The sequence below is a fragment of the Idiotropiscis lumnitzeri genome, chromosome 4, assembly GCF_059441095.1.
Source record: "Idiotropiscis lumnitzeri isolate Australia: NSW breed Sydney's pygmy pipehorse chromosome 4, RoL_Ilum_1.0, whole genome shotgun sequence".
NCBI classification, from domain to species: Eukaryota; Metazoa; Chordata; class Actinopteri; order Syngnathiformes; family Syngnathidae; genus Idiotropiscis; species Idiotropiscis lumnitzeri.
Window position 1 is genome coordinate 7,311,558 of NC_142394.1, and position 27,847 is coordinate 7,339,404.

Below are 27,847 nucleotides of genomic sequence, written 5' to 3' on the forward strand. Positions count from 1 at the left end.
CGGGTAGAGTAGCCACAGCATGTACTCAAGTAGGCCAGTAAAAAGTAGCCATCCAAATAATTACTTGCTAAAGTGCAAGCACCCAATGAAAATAAGTCACTGCTGAGTAACTTTGGATTTTATTCAAAGCATGACTGTCAACCAGAGGAAAATATAAAATGTGTACGTGCAAGTTTGGAAATTATATCACTTTATACAACAATTGATTCTTTACTAAATTGAGGCAAATTCTGCCACGATAAATTGGCTAAAATTAACTTTTGTTCTAATGAAACGACACAGTGGGCTCATCGGGTTGAGATAAAAAAAAACTCTTCATTGTTTTTACCAGGTTTCATGAAATTTAATCACTATGACAACTGTGTGTGTGTGGAGCTGATGAGCCTTTGTTTGTGGTCATGTGACTACCTGTTAGTTCCATTGGATTGGTGAAACTGTGTCAGCGCCCACGACAGAAGTCTCTGACAAACAAAAACGTGCGAGCAAAAATACATCAATAAGAAAAGCAGCAAGTGGATTGTAGCTTGATGTAAGACTACATGTTCTTCTTAACACAATACTCAAAAGTAAAAGGTATGTTGCATTGAAACTACTTTGATGTGTAGAATTTATCCCAAGAATTGCTCAGGTGCATGTAACTGTGTTAATGCATGTGGTGCTCTATTTTGTTTCTTCTGGTGATATCAAATGCACTGAAGCCTGAAAAGTTAGTGTAACTTTCCTCTTGAGTTCATCCAGGCTTACTCGGCCCATCTTATCATCACATGACCCTTTGGGTTAGAGACTTTGTCACTCTCCCACTATGTTTTTCCTCTTTTTTTTTAAATGTTGGTTTATGACTCGCAGAAGTCCATGTGGAGCGCCAGCTTCTCCCTCTCCTCTTCATCCAGCAAGAAGCTGTCAATGTAGGAAAAGAGCTCCTCCGACGCCATGGGGATGATGAAGCGCTCCCGGTCCAGCCCAAGCTTGTCCACCAGCACCATGCTGAAGTATTGACTGGAAATTCGGAATGTGAGCCTGCGGGGAAAATCGTTAAAATCCAGTTGAAATCCCTCATTAGGCGGTGCTATGCCCTGAGTCAGATGTGGGATTCATGAGTATAAGTGTGTCTTGTGTCTTGTGGGGGAAACTCAATGAAAGCATTTTTCCAGTCTGGAAAATTAAACCATGCCTTCACACATGGAAAATCTACTGTATATATATATTTGCCTCTACTTAGATGAATGAGTGTCTGTCTTGTGTGATTCTGTTACATTTTGTGCTCTGTTAATTTAATTTGCATATTCACTTTTTGTTTCTTTTAAACCTACACTCTCTTATTCACTGAAAATCTTATCAGTCTGCTGTTTTTGTTCTCGCCTCACAGCAAGCATGAGTGATTCTATTTGTGAGAGATATTGTGTGAGTGAGTGCCTGTTTCCATGTTACAAAAAGAGTTTCTAGTCCCTCCAGAGAAACAGCATCTCAGCATTTTAGTGTGAAGACATTTCCCGAGACAGTTAGTGGGATTCATTTGAATGTTTACTCGACTTTACCTCAATTCGTCAATGACTAGCGAGGTCAAGTTTTTGTCCTTGATGCGCCCCGTCTCCTGCGGGGACGAGCCCAGCAGCTCGATCAGCGTCACGTGGCGCAGTTGTAATCCGCAGTCTGCTTTCTGGGGGCGGGACGAGAGCAGAGAGATCCGTGACAGTCTTTACAAGTGGCTTGTGATGCGTTCAAAGTCCTCCTCACTTGTATCATGACGTTCTGCAGCTGGTACTCCGGGTCGGCGATGTCGGGCGCAGACAGGATGAGAAGTCGCCTTTTCTGGAAAAATTGACGCAGCAGAGCCGACGCCGTTGTCACATCTGACTCGATCTCCATGGCTAAAAGGAACAAGACCAATGTCATTGTCAATAGTGGCGAGAAGTAGACGATTTACGGTCTTTGTCTCAACATTTCTAACAACGGGTATTCATTTATTCTTTATTCTCGACTTTATTGATCAGAGCCTGATCAGTAGGGATATTTTTTAGGCCAATGCCAATTCTGATTTGGCAGAAAAAAAATTCTGATAACTGACTAATCAGACGATTTAAAAAAAATTATAATGAATAAAATAACTTTGTTTTGGGGGTCAAATGCTTACAAAGACCAATCGAAAAAAAATAGAAAGAAAACTGATGGCTGGGGTGTTAGTTTGCTTCTTGCCCAAGTCAACTGGAATAGACTCCAGCTCACACATGCCCCTAATGAGCACAAGAACTAAAGTAAATGGATCAACGACATTGCAGAATGGAATAATCGTTCTAATGTGTATTTCGTACTCACAAACGCACTCCACAGGCCCATCACTCCAGTTGCGGTCGAACTGGCAAACCCGACTGGACACACCTCTGCGCTCGTACCCGCCGTCGCAGTGGTACTCGCACACAGCGCCGTAGTTGGTGACGTCGGAGGAGCAGGTGAGAGAACCGTGCAATGGTGGAGACAGGGCGGGGCATCTCCTCACTGAAAGGAAGGAACGTAGGCGTGTGGTGTTATTCAGTGATTCGCACCCGCTGTGCCACTGAAATGATACAATTTCACTTAATTGGTCCGTTCGATTCGTCCGTCCTTGTTTCCCTTTTTGACATTTATATAGTATAAAATATGTGCCTTAACTCAATAAAGGTTGGTTTAACTGAACTGCTTAAATCTGACACGCTCTACTATAGATATGGAATCTGCTCACCTTCAACACGGACGATAAACTTGCAGGCAGCTCTGTTTCTGGCTTGATCATACACTTTGTAGCGAATAATATTGGCTCCTTCCTTAAAGTCGGTTCCGGGCTCCTGGCCCACCAGGATCACGCTACAAAGGCACCAAAGTTGAACTTGTCTTTCCACTTGAAACAGCAAAATGGTCCTGAAGTTAAACAGAGACATACTCAAGTATTTTATCAGCTGTGTCCGTGGCAACCGGTGCATCCCAAGTCGCTCTGGCAGTCAGTTTTCCAGGTTCTGCCACTTTGATTCTGGATAGTGGACATCTGATTTTTGGAGGTTCTGTATCTGAAATCATTTGGAGATGCACAATACATTTCATATATATTTTTCTTACATTTAACAGGGGAAGTGAATATAAGTATTTTTTATTTCGATAGCTTTCTTTATTGAGCTCCCGGTACCCAGTTTCAGAACCAGTGCTTCAAGGAAACATGAAGACTGACTGACCGCAGCTTTGGATTCCATTAGCAGCGTGGGAGGAAATATGTTTATTTTGGTGAAAGGGAGCCCCGAGAGAGATGTGCTTGCGGGGGGAAAAAAGCACATCACATAACAAGTCAGCAAAGCAGATGCACCAGATTGAAGCTATCAAATGTAATGAAATTCTTCGACACTCAAAGACCATTTTTTTCATTGTGAGTCTTCTGGTCAGTCATCTTAAGTTGATTTTTTTTTTTACTTGAGCGCTGTATTTATTTTTGGAATGACTTTTTACTCTTTAAGGCTTTTGGCACGGAACATGGTAATGTTGCTGCTGGACTCCATGCAGGAGATGGTGCGTGCAAAGTACGTTTATAAGGAACTTCAAGCTCTCCACTTGCGTAGAATGTAAAGTTAGCCGCTGTGAATGGGCACTTGGGGACCGCCTTCCGCACCCGAACGTGCGTCTGTGTGTGACAACACCCACCACCAACACACACACACCCCCCCACACACACACCCCTACACACAGCTGTGCCACGGCCCGGTGGTGCTTTTAAAAATATATTAAGATGACAATACAGTCATAATAATGCATTCGATGAATGGCATTACATCGCCTGCACCACAACTTAGACCTGCTCCAAGCTGGTCTAAAAGCTTGTCAAGGGGCGTGTAAAAGAAAACACCCTTGGTCCACCAAAATGCCCAGGATGACGGTCAATTTTATTGTGTCCTAAATTCCTGCTCCCATACCTTTGATCGAGTTATATAAGAGAGACATATTTCATTGTTCAGGGTCGGCTCACGAACATGAACCCAGCCCACATTTGGTCAGTTCACCAGCTTGTTGGCTTGCTTCATTAAACTTCATTGGCACAGCAGAGTCCATCCCATCCATCGATTATCTGAACCACTTATTCTCAAGATTATTGTTGGATTTTTCCTTATTTTGGCAAATTTCCTCATCAGTACTTAGGTAAGTTTCATTAAACTTCGTTGTTATAGCAAACGCATTGTTAGATTATTTCTTATTGCAGCAAATGTTCTCATCACTACTTAAGTACATTTCAGAGTCTGCAATTTTTTTTACTTATACTTAAGTACAAAGTCGAATTAGAACTTCAACACATCAGAATTTTTTTAACCATGTATCGGTCCATCTACTTAAGCACAGAATGAATACTTTTGCCACCTCTGCTTCTGATGAGTACCTGAACAAATGGGCTGCGCCCCGCTCCATGCCCCCCCGTGCTGACAGGTGCGGGTGTGCTCCCCTTCGATGCGATGGCCGGGGGTGCAGGTGAAGTCGCACCTGGAGTCCACCACGAAGCCCTGAGTGCATGTGTATCTGCCATGTGGAATGAGGGGCAACACGCCGCATCGCATCTCTGCAGAAAACATGAACGTTGGCTTGATATCTCGATGTGTTAAACAACCCAAGGCAGCGCACCTTTTATTTGAAGCCGCACAGTTTTCAAGTGAGCAAAATATTGGAACAAACATTGTTACAAAAACTGAATAAACTTTCAATATTTGCTGGCATAGCCCTTATTTACAACAACTACATCAAGCCTGTGACTCATTGACTTCACCAGACTCTTGCTTTCTTCTTGTCAAAGGCTTTTCCAGGCCTTTACTGTAGCCATTCAGTTCTTGTTTGTATCTGGGGTGTTCTTCCTTCATTCTCCTTTTCAGGAGGTGATATGCATTATGCATGCTCTATTGGGTTAAGGTCCACTGATTGACTAGGCCAGTCTAAGACCTTACGCTACCCCCCCCTCCCTCGATGAAATCCTTTGTTGTGTTGGGTGTGTTTTGCGTAATTGTCTTGTTGCGTGATGAAACTTCTTCCAATTAGGTTGGAGGCATAGTTCTGTAAATTAGCAGGCAAAATCGCTTTGTATACTACAGAATTCATTCCACTCCAACCATCATCACCAGAGCATCAATAAAGACTTGGACTCATTCCAAAAGCAGCCATGCAAAGCCAAGTGCCAACATTACCTTCACCATGTTTCACAGATGAGCTTATGTGTTTAGGATCACAAGCAGACCCTTTCTTTTTCCATACTTGCGCCTTCCCATCACTTTGGTTGAGGCTCAGCTTGGTCTCATCAGTCCATAAAACGTTTGTGGCTCATTTATGTATGTTTTTGTAAAATCCAATCTGGCCTTGCGATGGCAGATGAATGGTTTTCGTTGCACACTTGAGTACAATGACAATAAAGGGATTTCTGATTCTGATTCTGATTCTGATTTAGAATTTGAATCAGCAGTGTTGCAGCAGGAAGAGACGTAAAACATCTGGGAAACCGCCCCTCGAGGAACAGGTTTGAAGACCTGTAGTCTTCAGTGTACAACAAAGACAAATGAATTGAACTTGCTGTTCCAATATTTTTGGATGAGACTGTGTATGTGTGGTGTTGATGCTTTATGGTCCTCTGCATCTTAAGTGCTTTTCCACCATCTTGTGGCAATTTCAAACCATTTTTAAGGCAGGGGAATCAATTCAATTAAGTTACAGTATTCACTATTCATGAATAACAAGAGTTTGCATTATAATTATTAACTGTAATGCCTTCTCATTTCCTTTTCTTTTCTCCTTGGGAAAGGAGAGCTATATGGGCAATTCACTTTTCAGGTTACATATCCGCTGCAATGAATGGGGGGGGGCTCGCAGAACTTAGGAGTGATATTTTGTAACAACAACTTCCACTCACTGCGGCACACGGCGGTCCCTGACCAGCGGCGGCTGGCGAGACACTGGATGGAGCTCTGGCCAATCAGACGGTAACCTCTGTCGCAGCTCATGTTGCAGCGGGTGCCCTGGGTGGTCCGGTACGCGCGCCCTTGTGGGGAGTGACAGGACAGCTCCCCGTTGACGAGACGTGGAGAGTGACACCAGTGAAGCTCTGATGAGGAAGAGAATACATTTGTCACGTGTGTACTGTAAGTACAATGTGGGGAAGACGGGAGACAGTTGTAACCCTTGCAGAATACTCCAATCAGGAACAACAATCACCTGATTTACCTTGCACATGCTTAGGTTAGGCCCAAATCCACATGTGAAAAAGTAGTGTCATAAGGCAGACACATAATTTTAGTTCATAGTTTGTTTTTTTTCCAAATTATTTTTTTAACGTATAGCATTGTCTGGGGATCAGATCCTGCCTATGACATCATTATTGTGCGCAAAGGCAAATCATGTGTGTCGACTTCATGTTTCTTGCCAATTGCCTACACTTTTATCAATACTGAGATATGCAGCATTTTTACAAATGCCCGCTTTAAAGTACGGTGAACTGAAAAATAGTTGGGCAAGCTTCTGATTTCAAAACTAGTTGTGCAAAGACTGAAGGCCATATGGTTTTTGATGTAATTCCTATTTAGTAGTCCTCAAATTTCTTTGACAAGCATTCTCCTTTCATATAATTCACCTGATTCACATCATTCCATTATCTGCATTTTATGAAAATCCACGCCATGGAGGCTTGTATTTTCTCATTCCAAATATTCAGTTTTTCCCAGATTAAAAATGTGACTGCTTAGCATTCATTCCAATGACACATTCAAAATTGCACATTTAAATAGTTTCCATTTGAAATTTAAATGATTCAAGTTCATTCAATTCACCTTGGAAATGATTTCCAACTTGCCAAAAACTCGTATTGACCAAAAATTCAACATTTTCATTATTACACTACGCTCATTAAATACCGTTTATTCCCAATGACGCTTTCAACAAAAAACGATTCACATTGTTCCCATTTGCAATTCAATATGTTAAGCTCATTTAATATGCATGACAAAAATAAAGAGTTACCAAAAATTTAACCATTTCCCAACCTTTTAAAGTGCAGACCAAAAATAATTTACAAATATATTTTAGAATATCTAATAAAATGCTTGAGGGTCTAAGTGTGGCTACACAGATTTCTGATAGGGCTTTAGCACCCCCTAGCCCTGCGTGACGCCCTCCCTGGGTCACAGTCATAACGGCTCTCCAAGAGAAACCACAACTACGATGTGGCCCGTGACAAAATAGAGTTTGACGTCCCGCTTTGGAGCTGAACACATCAAACCTATATCAGGTTGGTAATAGAATACATTGTGTCTGTTTAGCCATACCATATTTCCAGAGCTGAGCAGTCCGTCCTGGGGGCGGAACGGTTCGACCCTCCGGCCCGGCCGGACGCCCATGTTTGGAAAGAGGGTGGGGTGTGACAAACTTTAATAAAGGGTTCAATTAATCATGGCCGGATTTTAGTCTGGCCCACTAATAGGCCCGGCGTGTGATGTGGTCGCAGCCAAATGGGACTAAACGGCAAAAAAGGGTCGAGTGCCCAGCTCTGTGGATTTCATTGAGATTGTTTGTGGTTATGTTTTAACTGTTTGCTCTAAATCAAACAAGCTCATTGCTAATGCAATCGGGGACAGTTTTCACAAACTTATCTCTGGTAACTTGTAACATTTATAAAATGAAGCAATTTCCCACAAGCTAAATTTGACCTAAATGCATCAGCTAATTTGTGGTAATTTTTATTTTGAAAAGAATTGTCCAAACAATCCAGCCAGATCCACAGGTAACTGATCATCGAGGTCCAGCTCTACCAACAAAGCAAGCTGATGCTCCAAGCCTCTGCCCCCATCATTGCTCTGACAATTGACCATACCTCTGCTCCAGCGATGTACAGAAACACTGACTGGGCTGAACTTTAGAGCAACAGTTGTTTGACAGACAACAGAAACTACTTTTAACAAAAAGGAAGAAGAAAAAGACAGCAATAATTGACTCATCTGTCAATACCGTGATCTTGATTATTGGAGAGGTTTGTCTGTGTGTGTGTGAGAGACTCATGTCATGCATTGCATTATTGCCATACATACTGGTGTAGTCGAGATGAAGCTCATCGTCCTCCTCTGCAACATCATCGTATCCACCATCCTCTGTGGTCCCACACACAACTGGAACAAGGAAAAAAGAAACACAATGAACAAAGGCTCTAACAACCCCGTAATGAAACGGGGTAGAGATGTTCCCTAGATTACTGAGGATCCTCGGCCACACAGGCGTCCTTTAGAAGAAGCTTAATAACATTCCATCATTCACACATATGGAATTGCTTTCAGTGATGTGCCTCAGCCATTTCAACACAAAAACAGAATGTAAAAAATAAATAAATAAAACACCAACGACCTCTAGCAAACAAAAATACGAGCCACTGAGAATTCGACTGTGCTAACTCAGACTTTGACATTTTTACTGCAGAAATGAATAGAGAAAATGCAGATCTTTCAGACGAATATTGGTCTAAATCAATGATTACTTCCAATTTTGACATGCAGGGGTCTGTCTAATATTACACTGAGCCCTTTACTTGATTCATCTGTGCAGCACTGGGACAAGATCCCAAAACATGAGGTCCAGAGATTGATTGAATCCTCAGAAAGTATGTACCGTACGCTGCAGCTTTAGCTTGGGTGCCATTTCCACATGGATGCACAGAATTTAAATGTATATTTCGTATATAAATCATTACTTACCCACGATAGCAAGCAAACAATGTGATTGAAAAGTCATTGCTTATTATACCAACTGCAGTCACATATACCAATATTGCCCAACGCATTCAAAATACAAACAGGAACAAATCCAAGTAAACTGGAAGAAATAAGAGATTTAATCTGATTGTGCTTTTACATATGATTTGATTGGGCTATTGATTGCATTATGCAAAACGGTGTCGGAAGTAAGTGACAATCGATCACTTTGATTGGCTGCTGGGTAGCAAAGCAGTGCTTGAGTCCAAAGTAGACGGCGTAAAAAGCCACGGCAAATAAAAAGGCATTATCTAGTATATTAAGCACAGCAAACTGTTGCTTTTTTTTCTTTGACTTGATCCAACCTGTATAATGTTGGGTAAGGTTCTGGCCATCCTACGGAAAACTTTCTGGCTTCACCCCTGCCCAAAAAAAACTACATCATCTTAATTTAAAAAAAATATATATATAATTTTCACTGGTTCATTATTGTTGATTCTGATATACTGAGGAATTCCAAACCTTTTCCCCCCTAAAATGGGAGTGGTGTCTTAAAAATATTAACCGCATCTGTATCTAATGCAGATGTTATTTCAACTCAAGACTGCCAAGTCATTTGACTGACTTATCTGAGAGACCATGCTAGACCATATTCACAGGCAAATAAGCAAATTCTCCATTATTATCATCACAAGCGTTTCACCGACTCACCTGTGAGATATAACAAGAACAAAAAGAGCACCAGGTTACCGGTCATAGTCAAACCTTTGCGTGGTAGAAAGGATGACCCTGCTGGGAAGGAAAATGTTGCGCGCAGCTTCTCGTTGGCGTCCCAACTCGGACGCGCCAGTGGTACACTCCACAAAACCTTGACAAATGTCACTAAAACGACTTTTAAAAAGCCAGACTGGTTTGTCTTCGGTAGGAAATAAGAGTTTTTTTGTCTTGTCTCAGGAGCGCTCAAGGGAAAAGATCCTCGTTACTTCAGTGGCGAGTACAAATCCACTGGGCGGCGCTGTTGTCTCTTGTCAGTCAATGACGTTACAGTACGTCGTTAAAAATAAAAAGTCATTCTTGAAATGATTAAAGTGTTATTTGTGTTTTAATTTTTGAATTTACATTTTCCCACAGTAAATTAAATTAAATTATTGATTGTTAGTCGAGTAATTATTTGACTGTCGCACACACAGAAACTAGCGAGCACCCAACAGAGAGTTTGAGAACTTTCAGAATAAAATACTGAACAGTTTGCTCAATCATGTCTGCTGGATTGTTTACATTAAATAGGATTACAAAATTCAATTTGAAAGTTGGTGTTTTGAAAGGACTACCTTGTCACAATTCACGAATCAAAAATGCGTGCGCTAAATCTGCCTTTCAGCTCGTGATTTACTTTTTTTTTTTTAATATCGCTGGAGAGAAAAAAAAAAGAACAATCACTGCTAACTTGAAACTTTACAGAAGTTTCGAATGGTTTCTGTGCTGGTTGCCGTGCTTGTTTTATGCAACTTCGACATAAAGCACAAAATTTGTGCAAATGTATCTCAACTAAAATAATTTGTCTGGAGTTTTTTCAAAGTATTTTTGTTTTCTTTTCGGAGTCGCTTCATTGTTATCGGGTAAATTGTAATTACATGCTTTAACTTTGCTATGGTTCGCATAGTCCATTTTATTTTGAAAGCAGTGCCGGCGAGCAACAAGTTTAAACATAGTTGCGAACTTGATATTTTTCATTTGCGGTTGATTCCCTCAGGAAAAAGGTAATCTGGACAGTGACGTCACTTCCCATCTTGAGCTTTTCCAGGACGAACCCCTTCACCAACTTTTTCTTCTCTTGGGGGTCTGCATTGAAGTCAGCATCTTTTTCTTCTTCTTTTTACTTCACAGCCAAACGAAAAAAGCCGAACATGTCGCCGCCTTCACGTCGGCTTCAAACGAAGCCGGTCATCACATGTCTGAAGACTTTCCTCATCTCCTACAGTCTCATTTTCTGGGTGAGCTGCGACCATGTCGATGTGGAGGCAGGAGGGGGTAGGGAGTGGGGGGGGGGGGGGGGCAGAACAACAAGCTTACAGCAACAATGGGCTACAAAGACGCTAACAAGCGCTAATTAAAACACGGATGTTTTTCGTTGTAAAGTTATAAAAATAAGTGATTTTTTTTAATGCTCGTCCAAAAACTAAGGTGACTGGCGCCGTTGATTTAATCAAAGAAGAGACTTAAAACGTGATTACGTCACTGATTACGGACACGTTACTCGTCCAGTTGCTCCCATTTCCTTTCTTAAATGATTATTTTTGTTGTTGTCCAAAATCAAAACACGTTTATAATCGAAATATATAAATTAAATAAAGGAAATAAATTCAAAAGAAAATGAAAGATTTATGTGAATCCACAGTGATTGATCAGAGACTAGAGCAGTGTTTCTTGACCTTGTTGGTGGTACCAACCTTGCAAGTTAGAGCATTAACCGAACCCCACTTGAAAAATATGTTTGTTTCTTTTTTATATTGAAAACAGGTATGCATGCATTTTTTTCGTGCACAAACTGAACCATGCTTCAGTTGCACACAAAATCACAAAAAACAAACACATTTGACAAACAAAACTAGATGAAAATTTACTGCAAATTTCTGTCACATTTGTGGTAATTTATAACCTGGCTGGCTTTCAAAAACCATTCTATAAGTCACCTGACAGCAAATGATATATTACTGACTTGTTTAGACACTTGTTTGGCAGAATCTAAGATAAGATAAGATGTCCTTTATTAGTCCCACAATGGGGAAATTTGAGGTGTTACAGCAGCAAAGATATAGATCACACAGAGTCGGCGGCGTAATGTAGCCGTTAATGTATAACATTAGCAGCAGACATTCAGAAAAAGCATGCAAATATACACAGTATAAACGTATCTAAGTGTAAGGAAACACTCCTAATGTTTGTCCATTATACGGAGGGGGAAACGCTGTAATGATAAAAACTACTGAATGATTGAAAATACTGCAATCATAAAAATATTGCAATGATAAAAGTACTGTAATGGTAAGAGTACTGAAATTATAGAAAAGTACTGCATGATAGAAAATACTGCAATGGTAAAAGTACTGTAATAGTAAAAGTACTGCAACGATAGAAAAATACTGCAATGATGAAAGTACTGCAATGGTAAAAGTACTGCAATGGTAAAAGTACTGTAATAGTAAAAGTACCGCAATGATAGAAAAATACTGCAATGATAAAAGTACTGCAATGATAAAAGTACTGCAATGATAAAAGTACTGTAATAGTGAACATCCTGCAGTGGTAGAAATACTACAGTGATAGAAGTATTGTAATAAGAATACTGTAATGGTAAACAAAATACATCATTGGTCAATATTTAAGTACACCCTTGGCTGAAAGTACAGTAGTAGTTAATATTGCATCCTAGGACTGCACAATTGCACTAATGCCCTCCCGTTTGTAGGCCTGACCCAATGTTCTTGTTAAAAAGTCTGACAGCAGTCGGCAGGAAGGAGCGGCGAAATCTCTCTTTGGTACAGCGAGGGTGTAAAAGTCTGTCACTGAAGGAGCTGTAAAGTGTTCTCAGAGTGTCATTGAATGGGTGGGCTGGTTTGTCCAGCATTGATGACAGTTTTGCCGTCATCCTTCTGCCCCCCACTGAGTCCACAGAGTCCAGGGAGCAGCCCAGGACAGAGCTGGCCCTCCTCACCAGTTTGTCCAGTCTCTTTTTGTCTCGGCCCGAGATGCCTCCTGCCCAGGAGACCACTCCATAGAAGATGACTGATGAAACCACCGAGTCATAGAAGTTCCTGAGGAGTGTTCCCCGAACGCCAAAGGACCTCAGCCGCCTGAGTAGGAAGAGTCTGCTCTGACCCTTCCTATAGAGAGCGTCTGTGTTGTCGCTCCAGTCCAGTTTATTGTTCAGATGAACACCCAGGTACTTGTAAGTTGAGACCCTCTCAACGTCTGTTCCCTGGATATTCACTGGTGCAGGTGGAGAGTGCCGACGCTTGCGGAAATCCACCACCAGCTCTTTGGATTTCCCAGCGTTGATTTGGAGGCGGTTCTGCTGACACCAGTCCACGAACCCCTGCGTAACCCCTCTGTACTCCCGATCGTCATCGTCAGTGATGAGGCCGACAATCGCAGAGTCATCAGAGAACTTCTGCAGGTGACAGGTTGTGGAATTGTATTTGTAGTCCGAGGTGTAGAGGGTGAACAGGAAGGGAGCCAGAACGGTTCCCTGCGGCGCTCCCGTGCTGCAGAGGAGCACGTCAGACACACAGTCCTGTGTTCTCACGTACTGTGGCCGGTTTGTGAGGTAGTTGTGAATCCATGTGATGAGGTGGTGGGTCACTCCCGCCTGCTCCAGCTTGTCTCCCAATAAGGCGGGCTGGATGGTGTTGAAAGCACTTGAGAAATCAAAGAACATGATCCTCACCGTGCCCCCCGCCTTCTCCAGGTGGAAGAGTGAAGTGTGGAGCAGGTAGATGATGGCATCATCCACACTGATGCCAGGCTGGTATGCAAACTGGAGTGGGTCCATTGAGGAGCTGACCAGGGGGCGCAGATGGACGAGGACCAGTCTCTCCAGGGTCTTCATCAGATGAGACGTCAGCGCCACTGGTCTGAAGTTGTTGAGCTCCTTCGGATGGGGTGTCTTTGGAACCGGAACCAGGCAGGATGTTTTCCACAGCTGGGGGACTCTGCCCAGCTTCTTCTGAAGTTGTTGAGTAAACGTTTGAAAGACTGCAAGTAAAAGTGCTGAGTAAATAAACTTTAACAACTTTAAGCTAAAAAAAATATGTTTTATGACTTCATAGTTCATATGCTTTTAGATTAATGTAAGCCTGACTAACAAGGCCAAAACATTGCGGAATAAATTTCATATTATTGAAGTACATATGTATATGTTAACTGTGTTTGTAGATAGATAATACATGGGGAGAGGACCTTGAAGAAATTTTCCTTGAACTTTGTTAAATCGGAATATTGAAGGAAAAAAAGTTATAATTAGATTATTTTTCAAAATTGCTCAGCCCTAGTCAGAAGCGCAAATGTTTTCACACTTTGCTTTTTTGGTGTTCACCATGGTACAGGATGCAGGGACAACCATGGATATGATAGAAGACTAGATACGCCAGCACGTTATGTGACGTGCTTATGTGGCAACTACATTGGTGGGGGCGGTGTTCCACCAAAGGCAATGCAAGTATATTGAAAATATATGATAACCTGCTCGTTTCTCGATTTTCAACTGGTACATTGTTAGCATACACTCGAAAACTGGAAATGAATCTATTACGGCAAACTTTTTTTTTTTTTACTGTTGAAAATAACAACCCAGAAATAAACGGCTGAATTTAGGTTATTTTATTTTAACATAATGCTTTACTTTTATTAAGAGGTTAATGCAATTAGAAAAAGTCAAACTGGTCAATATAAAGATTAAATTCCTTTTTGAACGTAATGTGTTTATTAGGGCTGTCATTTGTGAATTGATAATTATTACCTTTTTTTTTTCAACCTATTCAATGAAATTATGCATTTTGCTAATGGGAGAATGAGCATTTCTTATCCACATCGAAGTGGGTCCCTTCGCAATGTAAAAGGAATATTCACGTTATAACTGCAGCCGTAATAATATCGACATTGTTTATCTAAAATACTACCAGGCGAGGCTGTTTTAAGAGATAAGCAATGCACCAAATAAATAAATTGTGCTACAAAAATGCCGGATGCCATCAAGTTTTCCCACAATTTAGATATCACTCCTACCATCATGTAGCAGAAGGAAAGTGCAAGACTTAAATTTCACATCGTATTAACAAGGGCATTTTGTACTTGACAAGAGAATTGTGTTCAAGTGTTTATACTTAATCGCAGTGTTATTGTTCAAACCGCTTAATGTTACCGTTCCTTACGATATTAAGCAAGCAGATTTGAAAATAACACACAACTCATTCTTAAGACAGCACACATGTATGTCTTGTTGATAATGAAATAGCTTCTATATTTCAGAATTTCTTAAATGCAGTAACATTTTCAGTCCAACATCAAACGACGTTACGTGTTGTCGTGGCATCACAAAAGTTAGACGAGTAAATAAATAAGTTGAAAGAATTGAGTCAATCAGATGGTGATTTGCGAGAGGATTTAAAGATATCACTTCTCACGTGCACATTAGCTTACTCGCTATTCCAAACCAACAAACAGCTCAAGTAAACAATCAAACAAGACTTGGATGTGCAGTAAACTGCTGCCAAAGTCCGTTCCAAAAAGGAAAAAAACAAGAGCGTATGTGATGACATCATTGCTTATGCAGAAAATTGAGCTTTTGTTAGGTTTGATCCTTTATTGCTGATTAAAAATATCAAGTCTACTAGACAAATGACTTGATTTTATTTTTATATTGAAAATGTTAAGCCTCCATTTCAGTTTAATACACTTGTAAAGTTTGAAAAAAATTGTCCAAAATCCAAAGACACATTGGTAGCAGAAAAGTTCAAAACAATTGAAAGGAAATTATTTTGCTGTTTTTACTGATACTTGATTGTAATAACAAAAAAGTAGCAGATATTAATCAGTATTTTCTAAGCTCTACTTAAATCTAAGGCTCGTACTCACACAAAGGAAAACGATTAGTTGCTGCTGGCTTTATCTTTGTATCAGGCATCTGCAGCCAAAACAAAGTTCACACGAATGTGTTTATCGGTCCATTTTATGGCGGGTGGAGCCAGTACTGCAACAGACACACACACACACACACACCTCTCAAGGGCAGTTAAACGTGAGCCATAAATGGCAACAATGACACCTTAGCCTTAAACTGAGTTGGAAACGTATAATAGTCCAAATGAATCAGTTTGAAAGTGTGCTCCAATCCAATGAATCTTGTTTTTTTTTGTCACAGGGGATTTGTTTCAGAGTAGACCCAGCTGCAATTGGTTGAAAACTCAGAGATAGACAGAACATTAAAAAAAGGGGGGGGGGGGTTTAATTTTACCCTTGCCACATGCTTTGACCATTTACACTGATTAAAACATGCCTCAGTAATTGAAGTCAGCTGTTTAAGTGCATTTTAAACATAAAATCTTCCCACGGAGGAAAACATCAAATACTGTATCTATTGTACTGTCGTGCCTGTGTGTTGGATATGTGCCTTTAAGAGGCGGAGCCTGGTGATATCAGAGTATGAGCTCTGGCCTGCAGCAATTCCGCGCGAGTGCTCCCATTTTGTAGTTGTGTGTTTGACTGTTTGTCATGCTAAACAATTGGCGGCGACTGTGGCTCTCCTTTGCTTGGTAATTGTGTCTGTACTCGAACTTATAAAATGCTCCAATACTACGGCACAGATACTTTAAGATCAAATGATAAATGGATGAAAACCCTGTGTTTAGCCGACTACAATTTTAGCTCTACAAAATGACTGAGCTCCACAAATAAATTGCAAGCCATAATGGCATTATAAATTATTGGGTCTTGGTATTGGCAAGTACACAAATGTAAGTACTAATGCTCGTTATGGAAAAAGTGCATCAGTGTGTCATACATATCACATAAGTGACAATACAGTGATTTTGATTGGCTGCTGTGCCTCTTCAGTTCACAGGCATGATCTTGCTGGCGGTGGGCGTGTGGGGGAAGGTCAACCTGGAGGCGTACATCACACTGGCTTCCGATGAGACAACAAACGCGCCATACGTCCTCATCGGCACTGGCGCCGCCATCATTATATTTGGGCTTTTTGGCTGCTTTGCCACATGCCGCGGTAGCCCTTGGATGCTCAAACTGGTCAGTCGAGAGGCACGACCCCTACCTCATCTTCAACATCAGATTACTTTCAATGTTATTCATGACCTTGTCATATATTTTCTTTCTTTGGACAGTATGCCATGTTCTTAACGGTGGTCTTCCTCGCTGAGCTGGTGGCCGGAATATCAGGCTTCATCTTCAGGCATGAAGTAAGTTATTGGTGGCCAAAGAGCTTGACGTGAAATTAGTTGGGAGACAAGAATGTAATCACCTTATTGTTTTTGGACTTTTGCAGATAAAAGCAAAATTAGGCACCGGCTACAAAAACGCGGTGAAGTCTTACAACAGCACAGAGAGCAGCAGAACCGCAGTGGACGCCATCCAGAGGACTGTAAGTAGTAGTAGTATGGTTGAAAAGTATTTTACATTGGTCGATATTGATATTGAAATTTCTTTTTACTGTTTTTACTAAACCAATGGGGAGAAAAGGTTGAATTCATGTCATTTTATTTTACGATATTTTCATTTTTTGTTAGGGCCCCAAACAGAAATTACCTGGGAGGACAGGGAAACCTATAACATTGATTTTAAGATATCTGGAACATTCATATGGAACTACGATGACAACAAATTCTTTAGTACTACAGAAAATTTGAGCAGTTTAATTGGTCAACAAAGCGCCATGCATTGCCAGCATGCGCGTGCGCACACACACACACTCACACACACACATGCGCGCACCATTCAAATTTAGTCATTTGGGGCTGTTGTTACAGATACGATTCCCATCAATCAAACAATTGAAAGATCATACCTTATTTTTCTTATTATTGTGAGTGTCTGAGTATTAAATAACTCACCAGTAGCTTTTCTTAACACAGAAGAGCTACTCCGGTGAAAAAGAAAATTGTTTAAAAAAAGTTTTTATTTAGTGATCGATGCCTCCAACGTGGGAGAGGACGCTCACCCATGCCCGCCCGTGGCAACTGGTGTTGTGAACACTAAACATTATTTATTTCACAATAACGCACACTAACTCATTCACTGCTAGTAAGTACTTCAGTAAGGTAGCACAATATAGAAAATACAAGCCAAGGTAATTAAAGTGTCAATTAGCTAAAAAGGTACGCATGGTTCAAAATTAAATTTAAGTTACAATCTTTTAACAACAGAATTTATTTTCTTTACTAAAAAAGGAGAGAAGCTTCACTTAACTACTTTGCACTATTTGAAGGTTAATGAATGGGGGGGAGGCAGCACGGTGGCCGACTGGTTAGCACGATGGCCTCACAGTGAGAGACAACATCGGGCGTGGTTTCGATCCCGGCTCCGGCCATCCTGTGTGGAGTTTGCATGTTCTCCCCGTGCTTGCGTGGGTTTCCTCCGGGTACTCCGGTTTCCTCCCACATTCCAAAAAACATGCATGGCAGGCCGATTAAACACTCTAAATTGCCCATTAAACACTCTAAATTGCCCCTAGGTATGAGTGTGAGCGCGGATGGTTGTTCGTCTCTGTGTGCCCTGCAATTGGCTGGAAACCAGTTCAGGGTAGCCCCCGCCTACTGCCCAAAGATAGCTGGGATAGGCTCCAGCACCCCCCGCGACCCTAGTGAGGAGAAGCGGTACAGAAGATGGATGGATGAATGGGGGGCACTTAAAAAAAAACGCTATTACCACTTGTCAGGTTTAAAAGGTCCTGACGCCTTCATTAGACTGAATTAAATGCTGAGAACCAGAGGAATAACCAGGGAAGGTTTTGTCTTTTCTCCATCGCGATGGGAGGAGAAGCCAGGAAGTGAAGTAGACGTCTTGCCAGTTCACTCTCCCGCACTCTCACTGACTTCTTCGCCCATCCCTCTGGACTTTATTCAGAGAAAAACGAAACCTATGGAAAGTGAAACTTAAAACAAGCGTGTGGGTGTGCGCATGTGTGCTGAAGCAATGATGTGCGTCTCTGTGAGTGTGTGTAATTATCATTGATACAAATAGTGGACAAAAACATGATTAAAAATACACAAACTATTTACATACTCTCACACCACTATACTGTAGTAAGCCACTAGATGGCGCCACTGGCCTGGCTTGGGGCCCCAAGCAGCTGCCTGCGTTGCCTCTTTGCTTGATTACCAGGCAACCAGTTCAAGGTGTACCCTGCCTCCCTCTCAAAGATAGACGGGATTGGCCCTAGCATGCCTGCGACCCTCGTGAGGAGAAGCGATTTGGAAAATGAATGGCTGGAAGGATGGGCATGTGTAATACATTCCAGTGTCCAAGCCTCCTTATGACCGTTTGACAGTCCGTTAGCATTCTCTATTGGTGGAAAGTTGACGCTGGAGTCTCTTGAGCACAAAGTTGTGCCCAATCCTGTTGGAAATATAGCACATTACCTCTAAATGCTGCCCGTCCCCATATTAAACACCCTTTTTTTCTTTTTGCCTCAACGAGACAAAATGGGTGGTAGAATTCCAATTGATCCTATTGTTCTTGAACACGTGAAGTTGAATACTGAGCCCATTTGATCACAGTTAAGTAGCAGTTACAAAAATGCTCCTGGCCACTGTTTGCAGTTTACTACTTTGAAACGACAGGAACTGGTCAAATATAAACTTGCAAACCCACACCAATAATGAAGTGGATTATCTTATCCGTCAGTGGGGCCACTTTTAATGCACATGTACTGTACTCGTGTTGTTGTTTTGTTCACATGCAGTTGCAATGCTGCGGCGTGAACAACTACACGGATTGGGCCGAAACTGACTACTTCAAAGACCAAGGCATCCCTGCCAGCTGTTGCAAAGTCAACACCAACTGCCCTCCAGAGACCCTCAAGGACCTGCACAAGGCTCAGAATGAAGTGTACAACACCGTGAGTTTCCATTTCCGCCAAATTGTGTTGTTGTTTTCGTCCAGCCAAGCAATTATTTGAACAATTATTTTTAAAATATGTTTTATTCTTAATTTCTATCCCTTCGTCATTTAAAAACTGCCAATCTCAGTGCACTCATAGACAAACGAGCAATCACTTGCGCCTTCTGCTGGTTCATGGTGGGGTAGATGATTAGCATGCTCCCGTCACGGTTCTGCAGTTCATGTTCCAATAGCCACTCTGGCCTTCCTGTGTAGGAGTTGTATTTTCTCTCCATGCTTGTGTGGGCTTTCTCCAGTTGCTCGGATTCACTCCCACATTCTAAAACATTCATGTTAGGTTCATTGAAGACACTTAATCACTGGTGCCGAACTCAAGGCCAAGGGGCCAGATTCAGCCCGTGACAGCATTTCATTATTTATGTGCTCTGCCATGAAGGCAAAGCATGTAGGTCGGCTTCATGTTTCTTGTAAATTTCACTGAGATATAAGAGTGCAAGTATTTATTTGTTACCAATGCCTCTTTTAAATAAATTGGAAATAGTTGGACAAACAATTGTTGACTGGCTCCTGATATCAAAACTGGTTATCCATAAATTTGATGTGTATGTGTGATCATATAAGGCAGAGGTATTCAATTAAAGGTCACAGAGGTCCACAACTAAAATTTCTTCCAATTAAAAGGTCCGGACCAAAGTCCAACTTCCCTTAATGTTTTGCCTATGTTCACATTTTTATATAGTTTCAATATGTAGTCATTTTCCACAGAGCGCACTTATATACTAAATATTTAGCAATGTTCCCATTAAACACCTTTGCCAGTCAAACAAATATAAGGCGTTTATTTCACATTCAAGAAAATGTGGCTCCAGGAAATTAAGTTTGCCACTTCCAGAAAAAAACAGTAAAATATCTCCTGCAGAAATATATCAAATCCTAAGCATTGAGTTAACATCTTTTACCTTTTTTTTCTTTAATCAAAGAGTTATCAGCCTAAAAAAAACGTAAGGCCTAATTATCCAAGTAAAACAGGTCAACATGTTCAGTACACAATCAATAAAAATGGCTGTCCTCATGAAAAAATAATTCAAAATGAGCTTTTGAATATTTTTCTAACTTCTCTTAATGAGAAAAATGAGTTTGTGACTGCCCTGCCAGTGACTTAAATCTGGGTTGGAACGGAGTCAGGGCCATTGGGATTTAGGAGATTATTTCACACATCTGGGTTTAGTGTTTTCCTTTAAATAATGTTTGTGGAACCGTATTTAAGCACTCCTTCACAACTTCCCCATCACAGAATGTTTTTTTTATGTTTCCCCAAAATCCACGATACTTTTAGTGAACATTTGTTTGCATGCCGCTGGGCTGTAAACGAAAATGTAAAAATCTGTTGTACTGCACTCGAAGTTCGATGTTTTTGCGTGCGCTCACCTCAAACTTCAGCGGATAACTTTGCAAAAAAGGGCAGTGCTTTGTTTCGTAGTGGCGCTTCGCAATGTTGCGACGGTTTCGGAGCATATGATGCACACTGGTTTTGAATCGGCTGCAGCCAGATCGAAACTAAATTTCTCCGTCCATTTGTTTAAAACAAGACGCATTGACCTCGCTAACTTTTTAGCACGGCATACTGTCAGCAGCACTCTCTTCCGGTCTGCTACGCAATTGGCAGTGGATCGTAAACAAAAGATTTGATTGGCTCAAATCAGTGACGCCTTTTCCGTATTAACTAGAATTGCAGCGCCAACGTTTGCGAATGCTCCCTGAAAAAAATTCATCATAGATTGGTCATGGGTCCGGTCCGAACCATCCCGCGGTCCGCCATTTGGTGATGCCTGATATAAGGCGATCATACATTTACATGGCCTCACAATCATATTGACCCACTCAGGGGAAAAATTACTATGATGTGCTTCGTGACAAAAAGGAGACCCCGCTCTAAATCGGCCACTGGTGTTAACGTGACCGTGAATAGTTGTTTGCATTTGCCAGACAATTGGTGACCAGATGAGGGTGTACGCCACCTCACCCCCCCAAATTCGCTAGGACAGGCTGCGGCTCACCCACCACCTCATGACCTTGCTAATGTTGGATAATGACTTGATTTTGATCACAAATGTCTTGCGCGCAGGGTTGCTTCTCACTGGTGACTAATGCGATGGAGTCCAACCTGGGCATCATTGCTGGGATCTCTTTTGGAATTGCCTTCTTTCAGGTACTTGCTAATAATAGGTAGTAACACCCCACAAAATTAGTACATCGGCATTTTGACTTATGAGTGCCCTGGCCTACAAGTTTTTTTTAGTTATGAGTTGTTTGATGAGACTTTAAATTACAGGCGAACTTCATGAATGCCACCACTTGAAATGAGTTGAAAGAAAAACATGGAACAATTCTGGTACTGTAATGTCCATGGCTGTGGGAAAGGAGAGCCACACTCTCTGACGTACTCACAGCCCTTTATTGAACAGGACAGTCAAACACAATACAAAGTGTAAAAACATGAAAGAAACAATTGCCACTAGAGAAGGGCTGGGCAAACTTTTTGATTGTTGGGCCACAATGGGTTCTAAAATTTGACAGAGGGGCGGGACCAGGAGCAGATGGATGGAGTGTTTTGGTAACCTCATTTCATCTGAGAAATAAAAAAAACATTTAATTTTAAATGAAAATGAACAGAAGCATTACGGCAAAATATCTGTGTTTGACACACCAGAGAATTTAGAAAATAAAACATTAACAAGGTTTATTCATTTAATTTTTTTCAACTTTGGCGGGCCGGATTAAAAGTTTAATGGGCCACATGTGGCCCCCGGGCCGTAGTTTGCCCACGCCTGCACTAGATCATGATTACATTCACTAGGGTTAACCTCATGAGTCAAGTTACCACTGCGTACTGGTCAGAGAGTTGCATATTTGTTCCAAAAAAACATCGACACGTGATTCTGCATGTTTTGAATGCTTATTATTGTGCTCAGCTCATTGGGATCTTCTTGGCCTGCTGCTTGTCTCGATACATAACCAACAATCAATACGAGATGGTGTAAGAGGGCCACTGCCTCATGCAGGTAAAAAGCTCCCAGTTTCATCCAGCTTCAGCAAATAAAATCAAAAATGCTTCAGCACTTTTTTTGTTGTCTTTCCAGGTGACTTGATGTGCCTCTCCCAACCTAAATGACTGACTCTCCTGTGATTTTTAAACTTTCTAGAGAAACCAGACGCACTGCTGCTTTTTTTTTTTAATCCACTCGCGTGACAGGACATGGGAAAAGAAGGGAATATTACAAAGGGAGTTTGAAAGGAAAGTGGAGTTTTCTCCAAACATTTCAACTTGTTTTCTTAGGGGAAAAAAAGGATAAATGTTAAGCCGAGGCGTCATTGTGTCAATGTTATGGCTTTATTTTTGTGCATACTCGCCTTTAAGTAGTGCTGTTACCTTCTTTTGTAATTTTAATAAAATGTTTATGGGTAAGATGACAAACTGACAAGGGATTGTGCGTGAGGTTATTTATGATGGGGAATGGTGTACGTAAAGTGCCAACTACAATAACCCACTTTTTCATATCAGTCATCAGTGTTTAATTGCTTTACCTCTATGGATGCATGTAAAATCTTGACGAATACAAAAAACAAATAAAAAGTGAAACCAACTTGTGTGTTCTCAACATCTTCGCTTACACATTAATAAGAATAAAATATACATAGAGAGGGATATAAAAATGCTTACACCTCTATTAAAATAAATGCCATTTCAAATATTTTTCCCACAGAAACAAGTTTCACTTTATTCACAAAGATTTTTCCTCGTTTTTGCAATTCATCCACATGGAGCCAGCGTTTTGGATGCTTGAATAAGTTCACTTTTGAAACAGAATGGAGAGAGAGTGGATACATCTCAAAACGCTGCACTTGCATTCCATACGCATCTTTTCTGAAACAATGATACGGTTATGACAGATTGCATGTGACCATGCTTGAGCATCGCCAAGATTAATAACAACATTGATTCACTGTCATGCAACTGTGCTGTAAAAACAACTGAACATGATACAGCTTTTGCAGCAAAATGTTCACAGTGATATTTTTTTCCTTGCTTTACATACACCGCCATTGTTGTGAGCTCGTTGACATAACTTCTCTGTTTTTGTTGACTTCCTATGACAGTTGCACCATTGATCATTAATTGTGAATGCATTGCATTTCAATGAATTACCAGAATACAGCTATATTGTCTCTCTTTATGACAGTATAACAATAATCTACTTATTTTCCCCCCTTTGATACATAGGTGTGGGTAACTCAAAATGACCCTCACCAACCCCAATGATACATTCATTGTTCACGTTCCAAATAAAGATTTTTTTTTTATCATTAACTTTCAAGTTCAATTTAATGAAACATTTATTTAGCTAATTGGATAGATAATTATTACTTTGAGTATGGTGTTGTCATGACTCGTCGTCACGTTTGAGAGTCACTTGTGTCCTCCTCGTACACACACTTGAAGTGTTCTGTACTGTACGAAAACAGAACACACGAAACGGCTCGTCGTTTATGGTCACATCAATTAATTTGGGAAAATTTGAATATAACTTAAACCTGACGACGCTTTGAAATGTACAAACCACGAGCGACCAAACAAACACCGGGTGGCGCTAGTGGACTACTAAAGTAGCCGTGAGACGCAACGTTTTAAAGCGATACTGGGCAGTTATTGTGTGTAGACAAAGATCCCTAGTTCGAATAACCAGAATAACAATTTTTAAAAGCGTTGAGCTTTGACGTTCAATGTTCAAAGACGCTGACGGCTAATTGCGCGTATGAAAGACGTTTTGATTGACACAGATCTGGTAACTCACGATTGGCTCAAACTGGATCATACGCTTTCAAGGCCGGCCTTTATCTGGCTGCCCGGCCAATGGGCTCACAAGAATGGACGAATGGGCGGGATTTGACGTTCTGTCCCGCAACCCGCCGGCTGTGTGGTATATAAGCAGGATTCTGCCATTAGTTTGACGAGGAAATAGTTACGTTTCATTCACGGCTGGTGTTGACAGGAGCACTAAAAAAAGCTGCTTGGATATTTTTCTACCAGTGGCCCAACAAGCAGTTCATCAAGCAACCTCAAAATTCAGGTAAGCCCTATTTTCCGGATCGAATAATTAATCTAGGAGATTGTTTGATGCAGGAAGTCAAGGTCATGCTAGACATAAAAGGGATTGATTGTTGTTTAACACAGAAAATACTAATAAAAATGCATCGAATGTTTCCACCATCTGATCAATATTACATCCCTTGCAGCCCAAGCCTTAACGCCACCTGCCAGCCAGACACTGTTAACCAAACCCCGGAAGCATTCAGCCATGATGCAGATCAGCAGCGACTCGGCCACCAACAAGCACTCCCTCATTAATGTCATGCACCGCTTCATCGCGGCGGCCAACAACATGGACGAGACCATCATGGTGCCGAGCCTGCTGCGGGACATGCCCCTGGAGGAGCAGGCGGCCAGCCAGACGGAAGCCAATAACAACATCAACAATTACAACAACATCCACCAAGACGACGACGAGGTGCGGTGTGCCAGCAAGCAACAGAGGGACATGTACGAGCACTACTTGCTCCTCAAGTCCATCAAGAACGACATGGAGTGGGGTCTGCTCAAGCGGGAGATGAGCAGCGGTGCCAGCTTCCTGGAGATGGCCGTCAAGCAGGAGGAGCAGCAGCAGCAACAGAAGACCATCACGGGGGAGCTGCCACAGGACGACAACGCCGACCTAGAGCGCCAGTTTCATTTTCACCTGCGTGGACTCTTTGGGGTTCTGTCCAAGCTAACGTTGCAGGCGGATCACCTCACCAATAGATACAAGCGAGAGATCGGAGGCGGAAACTTCATGAGATAGAAAGCTTGCATTTGTTGTTCCTGCTCCTCTTCCTCTTCCTCCTCCCTCGGGACTGCTTGATGTGATGGGATGTGTCACGGGAATTCTCTTCGCAACGGAGCGGGGCCGTCCGCACTCCATGTCCTCCCCCGTCTCCTCCCTGCCTCCCGACATAAACCGGTGACGCCTGCGGCACGTTGTCGTCCTGCCTGAGCAGGACTCAAATTTGGAGTGCTTGGTGGAGGTTTAATTGTCCTGATGAAGCAAAGCAGCTCTGCTTTGTGTCCACTGCAAATTTCACTTTGAATTTGTGTGCGCGAATAAAAGGTTTGACTGTAGGAGAAATTGAATGCTGGTTATTCTGCCCCTCCTCGTTGTTGTGTTTTTTTTTTTTTTTTTTTTTTAATTAAAAAAATTGTTAATGCTGAGGGCTCTCTTCACATGCGTGTGACTGTAACTTGGCGTGCCTTGACCTTTTCGGGCCCTGTACATTTCGCATCCCGTTGACTAACTGCTCTTATGGCTCATCTTATTTGTCCTCAAATTTATTTTCTATTGTGCAATTGAATAAATAATTGGAACCTTATTTTTCATTTGGCTTTTCTTCCTCAGACAAATATTTGAGCAGCACGTGGTTCTTAAGTGTGGTGGTAGCAACATGAAAGAATATTGTAATAAAATGTTAAAACTATTGTCTTGAGTGGCTTTTAATTTAATACATTTGCAAACTATTTTTTTAGAGCACTCCTAATATTCAAGCATGTGTAGAGTCTTCAATATTTTTAAATGCTCTTTAGACTAGCATGATGCAATAGAAGTGATTGAGAATATTTTGCACTGCTGAAATTTAATGTTTGCCATAATGGCGGTACTTGGATATACAGGTTTTGTATTTAAAAAAAAAAAAAACTATTGTAGTGTAAAAAGACTACTACATTGCATAAAGTGCTTACAAGGTGTGCTATGTGGGGCAGGTATAGCAGCTTTGTGTGGTGTTCATCGGGGATTTAACAGGGATTTACAGACAGGAAAGGATGCCTCTTAATTTAGCATGCTGATTTAACCCGACTGGCTCATTGCCTCGGTACTCTTCATTAGGTACACCTGGCCTATGTTGATCTGATGTCAAAGCCTGTCAGTTTAAAAGGCACAAGACCAGGGAAGATAATCTACCTTCTCAATTTTTTTCCCCACTTTAATGTTGAAAGGTCAAACATGTAATATCACGCCAAAATAACGCAAGCAAAAGTTTTTAAATGGTGAGCCTGGTTTTATAAAGGGGGGGGGGCGTAATCAAAGCAACCTGCGATCCTATGTGAAAAAATACATGCACGAAAGCCAAATGAGTGTTTGTGCCACCCACAGCAGCATCAACTGAAATCCAGTCAGTTTTCTCCTCTAGCAAAGTATCTTTTATATCTCTTGTCGAGATATTTTGGCCCACGAAATGCAGAATTGCATTAATTCAGTCACACTAGAGACATGAAAGGCCTTTATAAGCTCATACCGCAGCATTTTAATAGGCTATAATTCCGGACTTTGATAACAGTTTTTTTAAGCCATTCAGGTTTTGACTTGCAGGTGTGTTTCGCATTGGTAGACTGCTTCAGAACTCAAGTGCGCCACAGCGTGAGGTCACAAATTCATTCTCAAACATTCTCCTTTAGTGTTTTCTAACGACGAGCAGAATTCATTGTTCCAACAATCACAGCAAGTCATCCATGAGCATTGACCTTAATCTATCCAATATTTATTTCGGTGAGGAAGGCCAACTGTTGTTTCGGCGTTCTCCCGGCTTCCTTTGCGATATCCTGAATGAGTCGCGGCTGAACTCTTGGTGTAATTTCTGTAGGCTCGGCCTCACATGGAAAGGTTCACCACTTTGTTTCATGTTTTCTCCATTTGCGGATAATGGCTCCCAACATAGTTGACTGGAGTCCTAAATCATTTGGAATGGCAACTAGTACTTTGTTTCTCATCTGTGTTTGAATTTCTTTAGATTGTAGCATTTAGTTGCAGCTTCATGACATCTTTTGGCTGACTCCATTTTATCAGACAGGTTCCCCATCTCTTGTCCAAATCGCTTCTCATGAGGGTCACGGGCATGCTGGAGGTTCTCCCAGCTGTCTTTGGACAGTAGGTGGGGTAAGATCGGTTCTGTTTCAGGGATTTCTTGATTGAACAGGTTTGGAGGTAATCAGGCTTGGGTGTGGTCAATGAAAACAAACTCAGCTTGAATATTTTTTTCCTATTAACAAATAAAATAACCGTTCATAAACTGTATTTTATATTTACTTGGGTTATCTTTGTCTGTTATTTACATTTGTTTGATAATCTTAAACTTTGAAGTGGGGAAACTGCAAAAATTAAGACTTTGTATTTACCTTTATAGTATGTCATTTATGCTTGGAAAACTAAACTTGGATTAATGCACATGATCAATCTGCACAATTGCCAGATACACAATAAAATATGGGAAAAAACATTTAGATTGAAATTGGGGTGATAGTGTGAAATAAACACTGGGTCTTTATCTTTTTTTTTTATTGTCATTTCTGGGTAAGTCAACATGCTGAATTGTGTCAAATGACATTATTGGCACAATACTACAGTTCCTAACAAAAA

At 41.3% G+C, this 27,847-nt stretch overlaps 3 protein-coding genes across 3 annotated transcripts; 2 read left to right on the forward strand and 1 right to left on the reverse strand.

The window, feature by feature from the left end:
• Window positions 1-103: 103 nt before the first annotated feature.
• Window positions 104-9,708, reverse strand: srpx2 (sushi-repeat containing protein X-linked 2). Its single transcript, XM_088293455.1, has 10 exons — window positions 9,429-9,708; window positions 8,064-8,141; window positions 5,897-6,088; window positions 4,388-4,564; window positions 2,915-3,038; window positions 2,717-2,838; window positions 2,314-2,493; window positions 1,735-1,868; window positions 1,536-1,657; window positions 104-1,017 (listed from the first exon to the last, which is right to left on the reverse strand). The coding sequence occupies exons 1-10, from the start codon at window positions 9,472-9,474 to the stop codon at window positions 834-836; spliced, it is 1,359 nt and encodes a 452-aa protein (XP_088149581.1). The 5' UTR covers window positions 9,475-9,708; the 3' UTR covers window positions 104-833.
• Window positions 9,709-10,475: 767 nt separating this feature from the next.
• On the forward strand, window positions 10,476-22,990 carry tspan6 (tetraspanin 6). Its single transcript, XM_088293881.1, has 8 exons — window positions 10,476-10,711; window positions 16,329-16,517; window positions 16,613-16,687; window positions 16,774-16,869; window positions 19,189-19,344; window positions 21,472-21,555; window positions 22,319-22,408; window positions 22,487-22,990. Exons 1-7 carry the CDS (start codon window positions 10,625-10,627, stop codon window positions 22,385-22,387), a joined length of 756 nt encoding a protein of 251 aa, XP_088150007.1. The 5' UTR covers window positions 10,476-10,624; the 3' UTR covers window positions 22,388-22,408; window positions 22,487-22,990.
• A 1,315-nt stretch (window positions 22,991-24,305) lies between these two features.
• On the forward strand, window positions 24,306-25,913 carry mid1ip1l (MID1 interacting protein 1, like). The gene is made up of 2 exons (XM_088293882.1): window positions 24,306-24,475; window positions 24,642-25,913. The coding sequence occupies exon 2, from the start codon at window positions 24,704-24,706 to the stop codon at window positions 25,241-25,243; it is 540 nt and encodes a 179-aa protein (XP_088150008.1). The 5' UTR covers window positions 24,306-24,475; window positions 24,642-24,703; the 3' UTR covers window positions 25,244-25,913.
• The last annotated feature ends 1,934 nt before the right edge of the window (window positions 25,914-27,847 follow it).

Bases quoted from the DNA above. Each gene is read 5' to 3' on its own strand.
- srpx2 (XM_088293455.1), bottom strand. From the start codon at position 9,474: ATGACCGGTAACCTGGTGCTCTTTTTGTTCTTGTTATATCTCACAG. The intron at 2,494-2,716 runs GTGAGCAGATTC...CCTTCCTTTCAG, and splicing joins GTTTATCGTCCGTGTTGAAG to TGAGGAGATGCCCCGCCCTG. The intron at 1,658-1,734 runs GTGAGGAGGACT...TCCCGCCCCCAG, and splicing joins TGCAGAACGTCATGATACAA to AAAGCAGACTGCGGATTACA.
- tspan6 (XM_088293881.1), top strand. From the start codon at position 10,625: ATGTCGCCGCCTTCACGTCGGCTTCAAACGAAGCCGGTCATCACATGT. The intron at 10,712-16,328 runs GTGAGCTGCGAC...GTGCCTCTTCAG, and splicing joins CCTACAGTCTCATTTTCTGG to TTCACAGGCATGATCTTGCT. The intron at 21,556-22,318 runs GTACTTGCTAAT...TATTGTGCTCAG, and splicing joins TTGGAATTGCCTTCTTTCAG to CTCATTGGGATCTTCTTGGC.
- mid1ip1l (XM_088293882.1), top strand. From the start codon at position 24,704: ATGATGCAGATCAGCAGCGACTCGGCCACCAACAAGCACTCCCTCATT.